At 39.7% G+C, this 18,055-nt stretch overlaps 1 protein-coding gene across 1 annotated transcript in view; it reads left to right on the plus strand.

Annotated features, from left to right (window-relative positions):
* Spta1 (spectrin alpha, erythrocytic 1) overlaps nt 1–18,055 on the plus strand; it is a 72,922-nt gene that overhangs the window by 33,860 nt on the left and 21,007 nt on the right. Inside the window, exons 22-38 of the mRNA XM_015492038.2 lie at nt 1,604–1,755; nt 2,288–2,474; nt 3,879–3,980; nt 5,313–5,404; nt 7,227–7,371; nt 8,178–8,359; nt 10,400–10,499; nt 10,611–10,808; nt 11,566–11,709; nt 12,253–12,356; nt 13,046–13,208; nt 13,424–13,555; nt 14,062–14,199; nt 14,384–14,488; nt 15,763–15,971; nt 17,046–17,166; nt 17,820–17,941. Coding sequence (XP_015347524.1) covers nt 1,604–1,755; nt 2,288–2,474; nt 3,879–3,980; nt 5,313–5,404; nt 7,227–7,371; nt 8,178–8,359; nt 10,400–10,499; nt 10,611–10,808; nt 11,566–11,709; nt 12,253–12,356; nt 13,046–13,208; nt 13,424–13,555; nt 14,062–14,199; nt 14,384–14,488; nt 15,763–15,971; nt 17,046–17,166; nt 17,820–17,941 — 2,396 coding nt within the window. The remainder of the gene's footprint in view (nt 1–1,603; nt 1,756–2,287; nt 2,475–3,878; nt 3,981–5,312; nt 5,405–7,226; nt 7,372–8,177; nt 8,360–10,399; nt 10,500–10,610; nt 10,809–11,565; nt 11,710–12,252; nt 12,357–13,045; nt 13,209–13,423; nt 13,556–14,061; nt 14,200–14,383; nt 14,489–15,762; nt 15,972–17,045; nt 17,167–17,819; nt 17,942–18,055) is intronic.

Consider the following 18,055-nt stretch of genomic DNA (forward strand, 5'->3'; position numbering starts at 1 on the left):
TATATATATATTGTTGATAGACCTTTATTTTATTTATTTATTTTTACGTGGTGCTGAGACTCAATCCCAGTGCCTCACACATGCTAGGCAAGCGCTCTACCCCTGAACCACAGCCCCAGCTTCAACATTTTTAATCACTTTGTTTTTTAAATGATTTATAACTTACCAAGTAGCATACTTTCTTCAGATATTGTAAATCATCCTCTAAAGCCTTGTGAGTTATAATCCTAAAATTCATGAAAGAAATGAAGAATCAAAGAAGTTAGTAATTAACATACAAATATTTAAGGTGGCAATTCCTAAATGGATGATATTATAGGACTAACTTCTCCCTTCCTTCCCACCTCTTTGCTTGTTCCCTCTCTGTGCCAGCGTTCCTATTGATGGACCCAACATCTAGGGTCAGGAGAGGCCTGATAACAGAGGGGTCTTTTGCCAGGTGTGGTTGCATGCGCCTGTAATTTCCAGTTTGAGGCCAGAGTGAGCAAAACAGGAAGACCTGTAAGAAAAAAAGAAGGAATGAAGGAAGGAAGGAAAGAGATTTTAAGATATTAGTTCATGTACTGGCAGTTCAAAATTTTCAGGGTAGGTTGGTAGAAAAGAATAAAGTAAAAAAGGGAAGGAAGGAAGAAAAAAGGAGGGAAGGGAGGAAGGAAGGAAATGATTTTTTTTTATTAACTTGGTTTTCTTTAGACTTTATGACCATAAAGACAATGGTAAAATATTGGGCTGGGATTTTAAATATATTTCTCATCAGCAGTCAAGTAATTCTTATATTCTAGTATCTAATTAAGTTTCAAGAGGTCTCCATAAGAAAAGGATTTGGCATATTGTTGCTCTGAATGTTTTTGGAGAGACAAAATACTGCATTATGAAAAACACTGCGTGTTTAGGCCAGGGCTGTAGCTCAGTGGTAGAGTGCTTCCCTAGCATGCGTGAGGAGCTGGGTTGGATCCTTAGCCCCACATAAAAGTAAACAAATAAAATAAAGGTATGCTGTCCATCTACAACTACTAAATAAATAAATAAAAACAAAAATCCACTGTGTGCCAGCCCACCCACCCCCTTTTCTGTTTGCCTAGACCTCTTTATTTCACCACGTTTTTCTCTGAGAAAATGAACTACAGAGAAGTTAGTACAATACCACTAACAAAAAAATAAAAGAAAAAAATTACATTAATGAATCTCAGGGCAATTGACAATTGTTAGAACCTCTGGAAGTGGGGTGGGGAGAAGAAATTTTGGTGCAGTATTATCATACACATGATCCACCCCCAAGAAACTTTGTTGGATTCCTGGAGAACAAAAGTACACCATCATTTGAAGAGCTAGATTTGATTTTTGAAATTCCTCCTAGAGTTTAGGGTCTGACATAAAATACCATATTATTTTATTTCAGGGGCTTACCTCTGCAATTCCTGAAATTCCACAGTAACTTTCTTGGTGGTCTGTGGAAATACATGTCCGCCCATAAGTGATGGTTAGATTCTCTTGGCCACCAGCTTGTGCCTGTGCCTAAAAACTTAGTTATGAGAGTCCAATCTCTCTTGTCTGTGGGTTTCCCAAGAACTGAAAAAGGAGTGGGAATCTGTTCTCCCTTCAGGACTGGTGGAAGGTTGAAGCTGATGATCACCAGGGCTTTGTCCCAGCAAACCATGTCAGAAAACTGGCCTCTGATGAGCTCCCCATGGTCCCAAAGCGGCGGCGAGAAGAGCCAGGCAGCATCGCCCAGCGCCAGGAGCAGATGGAGGAACTGTGAGTTCTGGATGCTGGAGAAATGGACCATGTTTGGCAAAACAGTTCCTATTGAGTGAAGGCACTCTTCTCATGATTTTGCATCTGTTAGATTAGAGATACAAACTAAAAGATTTCAAGAACAGGAAAGAAACTTAGGATCCTTCAAACACTTAAGTTTTTATATGAAGAAAGGGATCCCCCAAACCATTCATTCCTTTAAGGTTGATAAAATGTCTTCTGACATCCAATGTGGCCTTTGTTTACTTGTTTAATATCTAGGCAGCACGTAAGAATTTCACTTTGATAGAAGAGGAAGGGATGTTGCCAGCCATACTTTCAGGTCCCTAACATTTTCATTGTTATTAAATGTGATACTGTGTTTATCTCTCTGCTCCTAATGCTTTATTTTGTGCCATCTTTATTTCACCCACTCCTTTACTGATCTTTTGATTTTATTCTTCCTTTCCTTTTTGTCTCTTTCACTCTCTACTCTTCTGTATCTTTTCCACCTTTTATTCCATTTTCTCATCTCCGTAACTTTTCCACCCAGGTACCGCTCTCTCTGTGATCGGGCAGAAGAACGCAGACGTCGCCTACTACAACGTTATAATGAATTTCTTTTGGCCTATGAGGCAGGGGACATGCTGGAGTGGATTCAAGAGAAAAAAGCAGAAAACACTGGAGTGGAACTTGATGATGTTTGGGAGCTGCAGAAAAAGTTTGATGAATTCCAAAGGGTAAGAAAGAGGAGCTATCACCGGGTGTGGTGGTGCACACCTATAATCCCAGTGGCTCAGGAGGCTGAGGCAGGAGGATCCTGAGTTCAAAGCCAGCCTCAGCAACAGTGATGTGCTAAGCAACTAAGTGAGACTCTGTGTCTAAATAAAATACAAAATAGTGCTGGGATGTGGCTCAGGGGTTGAGTGCCCCTGAGTTCAATCCCTGGTATCTTATTATTTGACTGCTGATGAGAAATATATTTAAAATCCCAGCCCAATATTTTACCATTGTCTTTATGGTCATAAAGTCTAAAGAAAACCAAGTTGATAAAAAAAAACCCAAACATTATTTCCTTCCTTCCTCCCTTCCCATCTTCTTCCCCCATCCCTCAAAAAAAGGAAAGAAAGAAGAGCTTTCTCTAGACACCTTTTGAGACTTATCATCATCTCTTTTTATTCTATGTCTCCTCCTACATGACTCTTTAATTGATTTAATACTTATTAAATGCTCTCTGCAATGCTACTGAGAACTCCACAATTTAGATCTTCCCCAGTTTATTGTAGTTGTTAGTCATTGGTTAGGAAATAAAGAAGAAGAAACTAGCTACTCTAACTTTCAAGCCTACAGTCTCTGCCACTCCCAAATCCTCTTGGGTGTGCCAATCTCCCAGAATTCCTCAAAACTTGCCCTGTATCATAGTGTATTCTTCATGCCCAGGGTGAAATGGGGTGTTAAGATGAAACTTTGTGGAGAGTCTAATCATGGGACAGAGATTGGGGTGGGAAGAGAAGAACGACCTGAGTTTATAGTGAGAAAATTTCTGAGTATTTACCTAGCTAAAATCTTGTGATCACCTTTTTTCCTCTTATTTTTATTACATTATCTTACCTAGCACTGAATATAAATTTCTTCCTTCCTTCCTTTTTCTTATGATATTTCTCATCGTGTGCATGTGTGTGTGTATATGTGTGTGTGCATGTATATAGATAGTGTGTGTGCTCCTTTGTGATGATTTTTACAATATCCTTTAATATAGAAAAATAATAACTCAGTCAATGAAATTCTATAAAGATGGAGGTATTTATAAGGATAGAAAATAATATTACACAACTCAGGTACAGATACATCTGACAGCAAAATTCAATATAGGGGAAGATTTTAAGAAATCTAAGAAGATGGATATGCTTCCTACTTCCGATGAATAATAGTTCTCTTGGCAATGTTTGATAGTTACGGGGTGTCAGGGAGTTTAAGAGTATTTTCTCAGTGGCAGCTGAGAAGAAAGCAGCTTGTGTAATGTAAGTGAGGATACCTATATGTTTTAATAATACTTAGCCAAATGGATATGAAGATGAACAGATAGATATGGAATATTTTTGAGAAGAGGATTGACACTGTTTTGGACAAATTTTCTCATCCAGGATTTAAAGACCAATGAGCCTCGGCTAAGGGACATCAACAAGGTGGCTGATGATCTGCTGTGGGAAAAACTTCTGACACCAGAAGGAGCTCACATTCGGCAGGTAACTGAGATTTGGCCTTGGTGTCATCATTTTACTCTAATAGTAAAATAGTCAACGGATCAGTTAGGATATGCAGGAGTGGACAGCAGTGTGAAACTGACTATAGCAAAGGTCCAAGGAGTTCAGCCATTTTTGTTGTCTAAATGAACTTAACTAGAGAATGTTTGTTTACTATGATTTGCTGAATGTCCTCTGTTTTCTCACATCGGTATTGTTTTGGTGAAGGGAGGAAGACAAAACTATTGGGACCAGAAATTGAGATTTAGTTTCAAGAAGCAGTTTTAGGAAGTTTAGAGACTTTTGCATTTGGCATCAGGAAAACTGAGCTTAAGTGCTGGCCCTATCCCTGTCTCACTATGTGTTCTTGGGCAACTCATTTCATTTCTGAGATCTTCAGTGTCCACATCTGAAAAGCAAGAGTGTCAGATAGCAAAATCTCTAAATTTTCTTTTAATTTTCTGTGCTATGTTTCATAAAGCTGAACATAAAGTTTTGCCTTCCATCCCTATCCCAAATATAACTTTTAAATTAAAATTTTGAAATACATACACTTGAACTGATATGAAATTCTTAAATTATAACAATCACTTCCCTTTTATTACCACTCACATAAGAGATCCAATGCTCAAATACATGAATGCAAAGAAAGTGCAGATAAAGAAGCTGTGATATGGGGAAGAGTATCAAGAAAGTTTCCTGGAAGAGTTGGGTTCTCATAAATGTAACGAAGAAGGAGAAGAGAAGGAATAGAGATGAGAGAGAGAAAATTCTTCATCTGATCTGTGTCTTGACCTATGACTGCATAAAAGACTAACGAAATTTAATAGAAAGTCCAGTCTGTGAGTTGTCATAAACTAGTAAAGAAGAACTCCCTTCTTTATCCCATGGTGATTGTCATGGATAAGAGAAAAAGTAATGTGCATGAAAATAAAAAAGAAAGTAAGGCTCTTAGACCACTAGGTCTATTCAATTCAGAATGCAGAAAGGTATTATGCTTGCCCCAGAGAACTGTAGCAGATTCTAAATACCAAGGCAACACATTTTGCTCATTTTTCAGAGGTTATATATAATATGGTCTAGTGATAGCAAGCATCAATTATGGCTCCAGGGTTGATGAGTCCAACTGGGAATCATCAATTTGGAAGAAAAGAAATACCTTTCTCTGATGCACCAACATAAGACCAAGCCCAGCCTGTCTGAGAAAAAAATAAAGCAAGGTGATTTCTGAAGGAGATAACATGAAAGCAATGATTTAAATCCAGCTAGTCATAGACGCCATTGAGCTATCCAAACCAACTCCTTGTCCAAAGTCTGATGTGGCTCTTCTTTTAGGAATTGAACACACGCTGGGATTCCTTGCAGAGGCTTGCAGATGAACAGCAGCAGCTGCTAGGCAGTGCACATGCTGTGGAGATGTTTCACAGGTAAGAATTAATTCTAAAATGCAGTGCTACTCTAGAAAACACTCACATAACTCACAAGTCCAGTAACGATTTGCTGTGGCAAAAATACCTACCAATGTGAACAACTAGAGGAGGAGAAGTTTGTTTGAGTTCACAGAGGATTCTGCTTATGGTTGGCCATCTCCATTTCTCTGGGTCTGAGGGGAGGCAGAACATCAGCCGGCTTGGAGGAGGAAAGTACTTAGCACATAGCAGCGAGGAAGCAGGAAAAAAGAGAGAAAGGGACCAGATCTAGTTGCCCAGCCCATGCCCCTAGTGACCCTTTCCTGTAAGCCATGCCCTACCTGCTTACAGTTACCAACCAGTAGTCCATTCAGATGATCAGTCCATCACGTGGATTAATGCACAGATGAAGTCAAAACTACGGTAATTTATCTTTTTCCCTTCTGAACACTGATGCATTGCCTAATACATGAGTTTTTTGGGGGCACATTTCAGATCTAAACCATAACACTATAACACTATGATAATGATACCTATTCGTGTAACCCTTTTTTAAGAGCTAGAGACAGTTTGCAAATAGGAATCAGGCCTTTTTAGAAATAGATTCCTCACTTGGCACATTAAATACTCCAAGACAACCTACTTCAATTTATTTTTTTATGTATTGAATGTATTATTATTTTATTTTTTGTGGTACTAAGTATTGAATCCAGAGGTGTTTTTACATTAAGCTACTCCCCTAGATCCTTAAAAAGATTTTTTTTAACTTTTTTTAATATTTATTTTTTAGGTGTAGATTTACGCAACACAATGCCTTTATTCTTATTTGGTGCTGAGGATCAAACCCGGGTCCCGCCCGTGCTAGGCAAGTGCTCTACCTCTGAGCCACAATCCTAGCCCTTTTTTTTTTTTTAACTTTTGAGACAGGATCTTCCTAAATTCTCAGACTGGCCTGGGACTTGCAAACCTCCTGCCTCAGTCTCTAGAGTAACTGGGATTATAAGCATGTACCACCATGCCTAGCTCCAACTTTAGTTTTCTCATGTCTGGCTTGGGCCCTGGCACATAGTTAATATTTTATGAATGCTTTCATGATAGTGCATCGATTTGAAGTATAAACAAATGGTATAAATAATTATGGTCCTAGACTAGAAGCAGACAGTAAAGGACAACAGACCATCACATTGACTTTGTTCATTGAATACATTTTTGCCTTTGGTTACCAAATCCATACTTGTACTAAGAGGTATAACCACACATACAAGAATTAAACAAATGAACAAAACATAAACCAAATACCTTCCTATGTGTGTTAAAGATGCAAGGAAGGGGAAAGCAGAGATTCAGGTGGATAGGGCTGTTTAGAATAGCTGAAAAGAGAAAGCATGAATATGACTGTTAAACACTTGGCTCTGAAGTTAGACCTCTTGATTCAATGTAGGCTTCACCATCTGGCATTGATATTATTCTGGTAAGCATTGATGGTGGTGGTGGTGATGGTAATGGCGGTGGGAGAGGTGATGTGATGTTGGTAGTAAATGTGGTGGAAGTAGTAGTCATGGTGTGTTAGTGGAAGAGGTAGAGGTGGTGATGGTGGTGGTGGTATTGATAGTGATAGTGATTGTGACGGTGGTAAAGGTAGCAGTTGTGATGATAGTGGAAATGGTGGAGGTGGTGATGGAGGTGTTGGTGGTGCTGGTGGTGGTGCTGGTGGTATTGGTGATAGAGGTGAAGGTGGTAGATTTGGTAACATGGCAGTAGTGACTTCCTTCTGAGCCTGGTCAGTTTCTCTTTGGTACACATCATTATTCCTAAAGTCTTTTATTCTCTTGTGGACCAGAGATATAGATGACACAAAGGAACAGATTGAGAAGAAGTGCCAGGCCCTCAGGGCTGCTGACCCTGGTTCTGACCTGATCAGTGTTCAGGCGCTTCAGCGACAACATGAGAGCTTTGAGAGAGACCTCATCCCTTTGGGGGAAAAGGTGAGCTGTGTGCTTCTGAGCTTTCTCAGCACCTTCCTCTTTGCTTTTATAACCATATCAATGCCCCCTATTTTGCTTTCTTTTCCAGTCTTATGCTTTTGTTTCTTTATCTTGCACGATACTTGTTCTTGCACTCTGTCCCCAAAGCAAGACCAATAAAAAGACATACCCCCAAGACCATTAACATCAAGAAAAATGCATTGAACTGCCACCATCTAAGTATTTAATGTCCTCTTGCCTGTTTAGTGGGTATCGAGTGATCAGAAGTTGAGGCAATTAGTTACAGGACAGTGACCTAGGAGAAATAGCAACTATGCATACCCAGGATGGCTAGGGCTATGCCTGAGCTTTGGGCAATGTTTTCTCAGTCAGGAGTTGAATAACCTTACTCCTACTCCAAAACACAAAAGAAGAATAGAGCTTTCCAGATACACTGGAGGCAACACGAAGCTTGGCCTTATTATACAGAGCAAAAAGAAGAACAGAAAATATCAATATTGGAAATATCTTCATTTAAAGAATAAGGATCCTTTGGTACCCTGGTTTTGCTACTAGCCAGAAGAGTCATTTAACCATCTTTCTCCAAAACTTGTTACTTTTAAAATAAAAATGGTAAGGTCAATTTTGAGTACTTCAGAAAGTTATCATGTAAACTAAGAGGTTGATATTATTTTATGAAGTAGTAAGATGTGATGGTACATTGCTGGCATCTATTTGGGGAGATTAAGACCAGGACTCAGGACTCTTATTTGCTAAGACTCAGGTTCTACAATAGTGTGATTGCCAGAGCTCTTGCACCTCCCCAGGTGACCATACTGGGAGAGACAGCAGAGCGGCTCAGTGAATCCCACCCAGATGCCATTGAGGACCTGCAGAGACGGCGAACAGAACTGAATGAGGCCTGGAATGACCTGCAGGTGCTTACAGAAGATCGTAAAGAGAACCTGAATGAGGCCCAGAAATTCTACCTGTTCCTCAGCAAGGCCAGGTAAAGTTCACAAGGTGGATTTTCACCCTGTGGGTGAGCAATTTTCATATCTGGCCCTAAGTAGAGCCTGGAGGAACACTCTGGGTAGAGGTGCCATCAACCCATGGGTTTGGAAGGTACCACGCTGGCCAAATATTGCCTCTGGTGAGGCACAAAAGTGTTAAATTCAGTACTTCAGGCCATAAAAGATTGATGTTTGAAGAAATGTGAGGTCATATAGGCCAACTAATGACCTTCTGCAAAGTATATGGCACAAACGAGGAGCTATATATCCTGAGATGAAGATCAAGGGGGCTTTCTTACCACTGGAGAGACAGAGAAGAATGTGGACAACCATGGTGAAACATTACAAAACACACATCCTAGCAAATAGCCATGGAAGTTCAGAGATAGAGGGAACAGATGAGAGTCCCTGCACTCTAGAGGAAGTAGCATTTGATTACATATCACTCAGGATTTTGGTAAAAGAGAATGCTATTCATACAGACAGGAATGGGCAAAACTGTGAGGGTAAGAAAGGCTGGGGAAACTGGAGAATAGGTTTTTTATATTGGGGGTGTTAAGCACAAGTAGCAAAAGAAAAATTTAGAAACATTGGAATCAAATCCTAGAGAATTTTCATTGTTGTGCTGCAGTCAGAATGTTTTCACAATATGAAATTCCCCTTGCAAATATACACTATGTGGGATGACTCTGCCCCATTGTTTCAATCTGCTTGGAGGAGTCTTTGGAATTGAAGGTCCAGGCAGTAGCTACTCACAAGGTAGTGCTTTTGAAGAAGAAAAGGAAGCAAATGAGCTAAATGATTATAGTTGCTTTTGGTAACTCCTCCCCCACTTTAGCACCTCTGGAAAGCTGTAGTTTTTCACACAGTGTAATTAAATGACATCTATACCCATTCTTTAAGATCATTTATTTCCGTATATATTACTAAGATTCCAGAATAAGTGATGGCCCCTTTTTACAAATTTTTATTCCTCGATATTGCACAATCACAGTCATGTTCTCAGCTTCTGAGAAACACTAATACCTCATTTTATCTCTTTATAATAATTTATATTTCATTTTTAATAGCTATGAGTGTGTATGACTCATTTGCTTACCCTACCCCCAATATAAATAAAGTATGATCTCCTAGAAGGTAAAGATATATCTTTTTCAAAATATTTGGTACTTAGTAAGCAATAAATAAAACTTAGATGTTTGGATAAACGAAAAAAATTATTGTATAAAGAAACAAAAGACCTCTCTTTCCTAGATTTAAGGATTACTATTTAGCAAACAAGACTAAATATATTCTTTATGGGATTGTTATCTTAATATCATGATAACTTTTAAGTCAATGCATGGTTGACATTTGCTCTCTGGAAGAATAAATCTTAGCTTACCTTGTCTAAATTCTTGACTACTAAAACAATAAGAAATAAACCTTGATTTAATCTGTAATGTAGGAAATGTATGACATGCATATATGTTTATGTGTGTATATATATGTGTGCTGAGCAGAAGCATGTATTAGATTTTTTTGGGAAAAAGAGGAAAAAGAAAAGATGTGCCTCCCCCAAGATTCCATAAGCTGTATCTTTAAAGCCCAGAAAACTGTTGAAGGAACAGGAATCAACAGCAGTCATGGAATACGTTCTGTTCAGAACTCCAGAGGTCTGGGCTCTAGTCCAGATGATAGGTAGAAAATGTTCTAAGAACATAGTCCATATGTCTGGTTTTAATTGCACCACATTAGCAAATTGCTTACCTTCTCCAAGCTGACTTCCTTATCTCCAAAATGGAAATAAAAGAGTTCTCATAATTCTCTACAGGATTATTTCAGGAACTAAAAGAAATAATATGTGTGACAAGATTTTCAAATGCAAGGTAATGCTATCATTAACACAATGAGAACACCAAACATGATACGACATGGAAGCATAGGAAGACATAGAAAATGTTATTCTGGAAATATTTTCTAAAAAGTTATAGGATAGATAGCCCTGTAGAATGTGGCAAGGTCTTTTGTCCATCCCAATATACCTGTTTCTCTAGGGACCTTGAAAATTGGATGAGTGCCATTGGTGGCATGGTATCATCACCGGAGCTAGCTGAGGACTTAACGGGCACAGAGATCTTGATAGAGCGACACCAGGTATGGCTAAAAACCCACAACCACTAATCACTTGACCCGATAACCTTGCTTCATTTAAAAAAAAATTCAAAAGGATTAGCTTCACCAGTCTACTTCCCCATTTTCCAACAGGAGCATCATGGCGAGATGGAGGCAGAGGCCTCCACTTTCCAGGACTTAGAAAATTTTGGCACAGAACTTATAGACAGTGTGCACCGTAATAGAGCTGAGATTGAAAATAAACTTCAAGATATTCAACTAAAGAGAGAAGATTTGGAGAAGTCTTGGGAAAAACGCAAGAAGATGCTAGACCAATGCCTGAAATTGCAGGTACAGCAGATTTCCAGTAGTGAAGCCCTACTCTGTTCCTTGTAAGCAGTTATATTTGGATATCACAGTCACTCAGTACCCAGACTACTACCCATGTTGTAGACACAAGGGCATCTCTTGATTATGTAACATTATTTTCTATAGTCTGATTATTGTTTTATTCTCTGCTCTTATCCCTGTTAGAAGAGATAAAGAAGAAAGTGATCAGTCCTGGACATGACAGGGAATGATTGTCATTTATTGATTAATGAAGGGGTTGATTGTTTTCATTGAGAATCTACTGTGTGCAGGCCCCGGTGTCACAAAGATTAGTAAATTAATGTTTCTATTTTTAAGTAGTAAAATTAGACATGCAGTACAGATCATTCTAATATAGGACATCATTTCGTAAAACAAAATTCTTGAAGGCTTTGAGGGTAGGGAGGAAGGAATGATTACAGCTTTGGAGGGAAGAGTATGGGAATGTCACAGGCCGACTCTGTGGGTAATGTTCAGCAGAGTCTTAAAGAAAATAACCAGTCAGTATCTTCCAGTTGTAAGATATGGGTGTTATAGCTTATATGAACACATAAAGGAAAGAGTAGAAAATTCAGGAAAGAGTAGAAAATTCAATATAGCTAAGATTCATTGTATGAATGTTTCTTAAAAGAACATACATACTCCCTGCAGGATCCTTGCTGTTCATGTCACAGGAGAGCTGTTTATTCTGTCCACCCAGAATAAACATTTAATATACCTCTAATTTCATCCTCCGTAGTTGTTCCGAGGTAAATGTGAGCAGGTCGAGAGCTGGATGATGGCGCGTGAGAATTCCCTGAGGTGGGATGACAAAGATTCCTTACATGGCCTAGAGGCCTTGATGAAGAAACGTGACGATTTGGAGAAAGCAATCACTGCTCAGGTAAGAACAGGGAATGTAAATATTCCAACGATAATGGTTGTGAGCAGAACAGAAATCTTATACGTTTGTCTGGGATCATGACTTACGAGTATTTTGACTCACATTTACTTCTTACAGACAAGTTGGAGGCAGGCAAGGTGGATCGACACGAGGCACTGTCTTATCCGAGTCCTATGTGTAATTGAACTTTAAGTCTGCCATCCTGAAACCCAAATTTGAGGATTCAAATTGACTTTGTGTTCTTAGTACCTATTTCAACATCCTGCCCCATGAAGGACTCACTCTAGACAACAGTCATGAGGAATGACTGTTCTTTAGGGAGATCCTTACCACACAGATAGCTCACCTCAGTAAGATTGTTAGATATTTTTCCTCCTGTTGTGTTAAAATACACCTTCCTGTAGACCTTCCTATAAGGCATTTACCTCTGGAGCTGTCTCCTGAAGGCAAAAAGGTTATTACTGTTCTTCCTTAGGAGGGAGTCTGAGATTGTACCCAAAGTCTAATCTTCAGGCACCTGGTCTCTTATTTTCCTTTATTCAGGAAGAGAAAATTAATGACCTAAAAGATTTTGCTGATCAGCTCATAGATGATGACCACTATGCAAAGGAAGAGATTACCACTCGGCTCCAACAAGTGCTAAGCAGGTCAGTCCCGAGGCTACCGGAAGATGTAGCAAAGTGACCTCTTTGCTAGCATTATGATGGGGAAGACACTCTGAGATTTTGTCCTTTCTAGATGCCTTAAACTATCTTGACATCTTGGAAGCTGTCTGTGTTATCACTGTGACCAAAATACCTGACAAGAACAACTTAGACAAAGAAAACGTTTATTGGGGGCTCATGGTTTCAGAGATTCTCAGTGCATGGTTGGCTGACTGTACTGCTCTAGGCCTGAGGTGAGGCAGAACATCATAGCAGAATGGTGTGGTGAAGGAAAGCTGCTTAGAGAACTATAAAGCAAAGAGAGGGAGAGGAGCTAGGGGCAAGATATAGTCCCAGGTCACATCCTCAGGTACCTATTTCCTTCAGCCACACCCCACCTGCCTACACTTACCACCCAGGAGTCCATTCAGATTATAAATTCATTAAATGGAAACTGGTCATTTCACTTCTGAACATTGCTGCATTGCCTAACACATGGGCTTTTCAGAAGGCATTAAAGATGCAAATGATAACACTGTCTGATCTAGACTCATGGGATGAAAGACATGGAAATTACACTAGAAATTACCTGATTTAACCACTGCATTTTGTATCTGAAAAGAGTCAAACAGTAGGAAATGAAAAAGAGCAGGTTGCAAAATGGAAAAAAATCATCTGGCCCCCTCCCGCAGATGGGATGCTCTCAAAGCCCTAATGATGGCTGAACGGACAAAACTTGGAGACTACGCTGATCTGAAAAAATTCTACCATGACCTTGAGGAGCTGGAGGAATGGATCAGTGAGATGATGCCCATAGCCTGTGATGAATCCTACAAAGACCCCACCAACATTCAGGCAAGTTCAAAATAGGAATCTTGGAAAATTTTACCAGTCTCACTCACATTGTTGGCTGAATGAGCACCTCCACATACTGAGTCTAACATGAAGCAAGTCCTTTAAAATCACCAATATCTTGGATGTGATAGAAATATTAACTCTTCCTTTTATACCTGATTTTTTAAAAATCTCACTTACCTACATGAAAGGATAAGTTTTTGCTTTGCCTTCAGAGGAAATACCTGAAGCACCAGACCTTTGAAAATGAGGTTCGGGGTCGAACTGAGCAGGTGGAAGGAGTCATCGACTTGGGCAACTCCCTGATTGAGCGGAAGGCATGTGATGGCAATGAAGAGACCGTGGAGGTAAAGGTTCTGCTTGGGATGACCTTTGGGCTGCAAAGGCACATGCATAAAAATCTTTGACTCTTTATTGTTCTATGGGTAGGGATCCAGCATGTGCTCTGTGGTCACTCCTCCTCCCTCTAGACAAGAAAGGAAGAAAGCAGTAATGCTCAGACCACCTCTCCCATGATACTTAACTCCTAGAACTCCAAGAAAGCTTTCAACTGAATTCCCAAGTCTTCTCATGCTTGCTTTGCATTCTCTATCCCTCTGCCAAGAATTTTTTTTTTTTTTTTTTTTTTTTTTTTTTGCATTTGGATACCAGTCATTGCAATCAGTGCAGGATCTTTGTTTCAAATGTTTCCTGTCATCCAAAACTTCTTGTTTTTCCACATTGAGCATAACTAGTTTGAAATGTCTGACATTCAATTGTCAGCAAATTTTGGCTAATCCCGACATACAGAAACTCCCTACATTATCCTCTCGAGTTGTCACAGTGCTCAGAATCCTCCCTTTCTTTGAGTTAGGAGCAACTGAAATTGCTAAAGGAACATTGGGACAGCCTCCTTGAGAGAACCATTGACAAAGGAGAGAAACTCGATGAGGCTAGCCGCCAGCAGAGGTTCAACACAAGTGTCCGGGATTTTGAATTCTGGCTCTCAGAGGTAATTGCACCTGGAGGTGGTGGGAGCATGGTAGTTTCAAGAACACTTGTTAAATAAAAGAATTTATATGTGAATGGTTTTCTTGAGCCTTCTTGGGAAAAGACTGTAGAATAGATGCTAAATTTTATTCTCCTTAAACACGGTTTTCATCTATCAGCTTTATTACTTATTATTTTGTCTCCAGGCAGAGACACTTCTGGCCATGAAAGATCAGGCCAAGGACTTGGCTTCTGCAGAAAACCTGCTCAAGAAGCATCAGCTGTTGGAAAAAGAGATGTCGGCTCGAGAGGTGAGTAGTATTGAAACCCTTTGGATAGGATGAAACATTTCTTATTTTCTTCCCTTATTTTCTAGGAGACCAGTTAGAACGTAGCCTTGCAAAACTGAGCACGATGGCTCAGCCATCATTCATTTTAACCAAGTCAGATCTGTGGGCTACAGAGCCACTGTGACAGTCACTATCAATTATCACTGAACTGCAGACTCTAAAACTCCAGCAAGTGGATCTTAAAAGCTGCCTTGTTTATCTTTTCACTAGTTTATATACATGCATCAGTAAAAAGACAAACAAGACAGCTTTTAAGATCCACTTCCGGGAGTTTTTCCATAGCTATATATTTGATCTGGCCTTTGAAAGAAAATGCAACTTTATTTTACAGAATTAGAGAGAGAGAGAAAAATCATTTGGAACATGTACAGTGAATTTGAAATACATATACACTCTAGAAAACCTGTGAAGAATTCCATTTGCAACCTAATACCAACCAAAAATTTGCCCTGTGAACAGTGACCAGGTGTTCATTTCAGACAGACATTTATGGTGTCATTTTTATTTAGTAGTAAAGGATATGAAGAAAGGATAAGAAGTCAAAGGCTTTCTAGATTAAAGTCTTCAGTCCTTGGTGGTACCTCCTGTTGTATAACTAGGAGGCTGTGTTAGGATGGGAAGGGTCTGGGTGTGTTCAGTGGGCAAACTAAGCTTTCTACCAATACAGTTGTTTCTCATTTAGTATTTTGCTCTAAAGGAAGATAGTCCTGTATGGTGAGATTATTCCCCAAGATCTCATTTTCTAGCTATGGATAAAGGTGAAAATCAGAAGGAAGAACCAGGAGACACAGAGTAAATGTACAGTTTGAGTAATAGAGTCATGCTATCTGTATCGCTCTCTGATCTAACTCTTATTCAATCTGAACATAGACAAATATGTGTAAAACAGATAATAGTATAGAACATCAATTTCACTACCTTTTTTTATGTGTATATGGCATTGGGGATTGAGCCCAGGGGGTGCTCTATCTATGACTGAGCTCTATCCCAAGTCCCTTTTGATTTTTGTTATAAGATAGGGTCTCACTAAGTTGCTGAGCCTGGCCTCAAACTTGCAGTCCTTCTGCTTTAGCCCCCTGAGTTGCTGGGATTACAGGTATAAGTTACCTGCCCAGCTTAATTCAAACTACTTTTTAAAAACAATCTATTTGCCCTGGTCTTTGAACCAGGACCAGGGATGTTTAAAGACTGGGGTCTATACAATACCATTCACTGAGCATGCTGGGGTTTTCTAGGAGGCACTCAAGGACCTGAACAACTTGGCTGAGGATCTGCTCTCCAGTGGAACTTTCAACATTGAGCAGATTGTGGAGAAAAGGGATAGTATCAACTCGCGCTTTGAAAATGTCCAGAACTTGGCAAGTGCCCATCATGAGAAACTGAAAGAGGCCTATGCCTTGTTCCAGTTCTTCCAAGAACTAGATGATGAGGAATCCTGGATCGAGTACGTATCCCCAGTCCAACTCACAATGTGTGGATGATCCAAGAGATGTGACTAGAAAACCACCTAATGAAATTTCAGTGTAAAATTTGTATGGCATTTTAATCATGTTTGTCTCTGCTTAAAGTTAATTTTGGTTTTATATTTTTTCCCAAATTCCCTTACTGGATTTAGACAGAAGAAGAGAAATGTGGAGGGAGTGGTGAGCAGTTCATATACATGTAGGGAACCAAATTTTGAAGCCATATATGTTTGCTCTATATAGTTCATAGAACATGTAATACTCACTGAGCTGAGTATTTATAGATTACCCAGCTAAGATCATTGGCTCTATTCAGTCTATATCCAGTGTTACCTAGTAACACTGAACTGGACATAAAACAGAGAATGTTATACACTATCTACCATGGTTTCATTACTAATTCTACTTTTCTTATAAAAAATATGACTGGGGAACTCTTAGAAAATTAAAAGATTCTGCCCATATTCCTGTTGCATCTTGCTTCTCTTCTGCAGATCTGCTTATTCTTATGAGTAATGAATGAATTAGATGGAAACATAGTACATAGGGCAGCAAAGAGGATACCTTAAAATAGCATCATCTTATTTATTATCCTGTATTTCATGATGATGTTCTAATATTGGAGCCATTTAAATTTCATGACCCCTATAATACCAACTCTTTAAAAACTAGTCTAGCTAAGTTTTTATTGAAATTGATAGAGGAAAATAATAAAAGCCATAGAGGTCATGCACATTGTTACTCCCCACCCCCCACAAGAGTAGCATTAGTGTATGTTCTTAAGCAAAGAAAATATACAAAAGTAGACAGGAAAAATGATTCATGGGAAGGCTTTTTTACAGGTGTGTCCACAGTGGATATCAGTATTTTAGTTTGTACTAGCACCACTCAATTTTTATGCTGAAAACATCAGCCACTACTTACCTTTTGGCTATTAACATTAGAATATTCCAGAATTCACCACCTCCCCACACACATACACTTAGAAAACTATTGCTCTTGAGTGATCTTGGACATCTAAACTTCAATTTTTTTTCTTTTTTCCTTGGTTTCAGGGAGAAACTGGCACGAGTCAGCTCCCAGGACTATGGGAGGGATCTGCAGGGCGTTCAGAACTTACTGAAGAAACACAAACGCCTGGAGGGAGAGCTGGTGGCACATGAACCTGCGATCCAGGTGGGAACAGAATGATCAGACCTGAAGAGAGAAAATATTCTAATAGCTAGCTGTCTCTCATGGTATAGTCAAATATGTTGGTGCTGCAAAATGTGAATGCAGAATTTATTCCAAGGTCACAGAGAGTTAGTAATACAGTTCACAGTTGTTCTTTTTTTCGACCACATTTTATCTTCTCTGAATAGAAGGATTCTAGACAAGAGGTTGTGCTGTTCCCTGGAAGGAGCATTTTTAGCAGTGTTGGGAAGTCAGTTACAATTGGGATGCAGGTTGGGACATCTGGTAAGGCTGTATGTTAGCCTTATGGGAAGAAGGATACTCTGGGTCTGACCTGGCAGCAGAGTCCACGTGTGACCATGAATAGTCTATAAAGCAGCTCATGTGCTGTATAAGCATAATGCAAGCACCAAGGTATTTGCCAAAATACTTGGAAACGTTTAGCAGGGCAGACCTTGCTGCAGTTCCCTTCCTGCTCCCAGGGTTTCTAGGACTACCCCAACTGTCCAAAGTAATGGAGCCAGTCAGGCATGAAGACAGTTATAGGAGGTTATAAATGATCCAAAGGGTAGGAAGGCCTCGGTACTTTTCCAGGGACTGTGGCTGAATGGGGAGAGATTGTGGAGTGATGTGAAATGGATGGGTGTGTCCTTCAGAATGTGTTGGATATGGCCGAGAAGCTGGGAGACAAGGATGCTGTGGGGCAAGAGGAAATCCAGGAGCGGCTGGCTCAGTTTGTTCAACACTGGGAGAAACTCAAAGAGTTGGCCAAGGACCGGTGAGTGGGAGGCCCAGCTATCTTCCTATGGGCTTCATTTGTTAGGCAGCTGTTGGGAGGATGCTTTGACCACCCTCTCTGACTGCTTAGCTTACAAGTCCCTGCTCAAAACCC

This window comes from Marmota marmota, unplaced genomic scaffold, assembly GCF_001458135.2.
Source record: "Marmota marmota marmota unplaced genomic scaffold, marMar, whole genome shotgun sequence".
NCBI classification, from domain to species: Eukaryota; Metazoa; Chordata; class Mammalia; order Rodentia; family Sciuridae; genus Marmota; species Marmota marmota.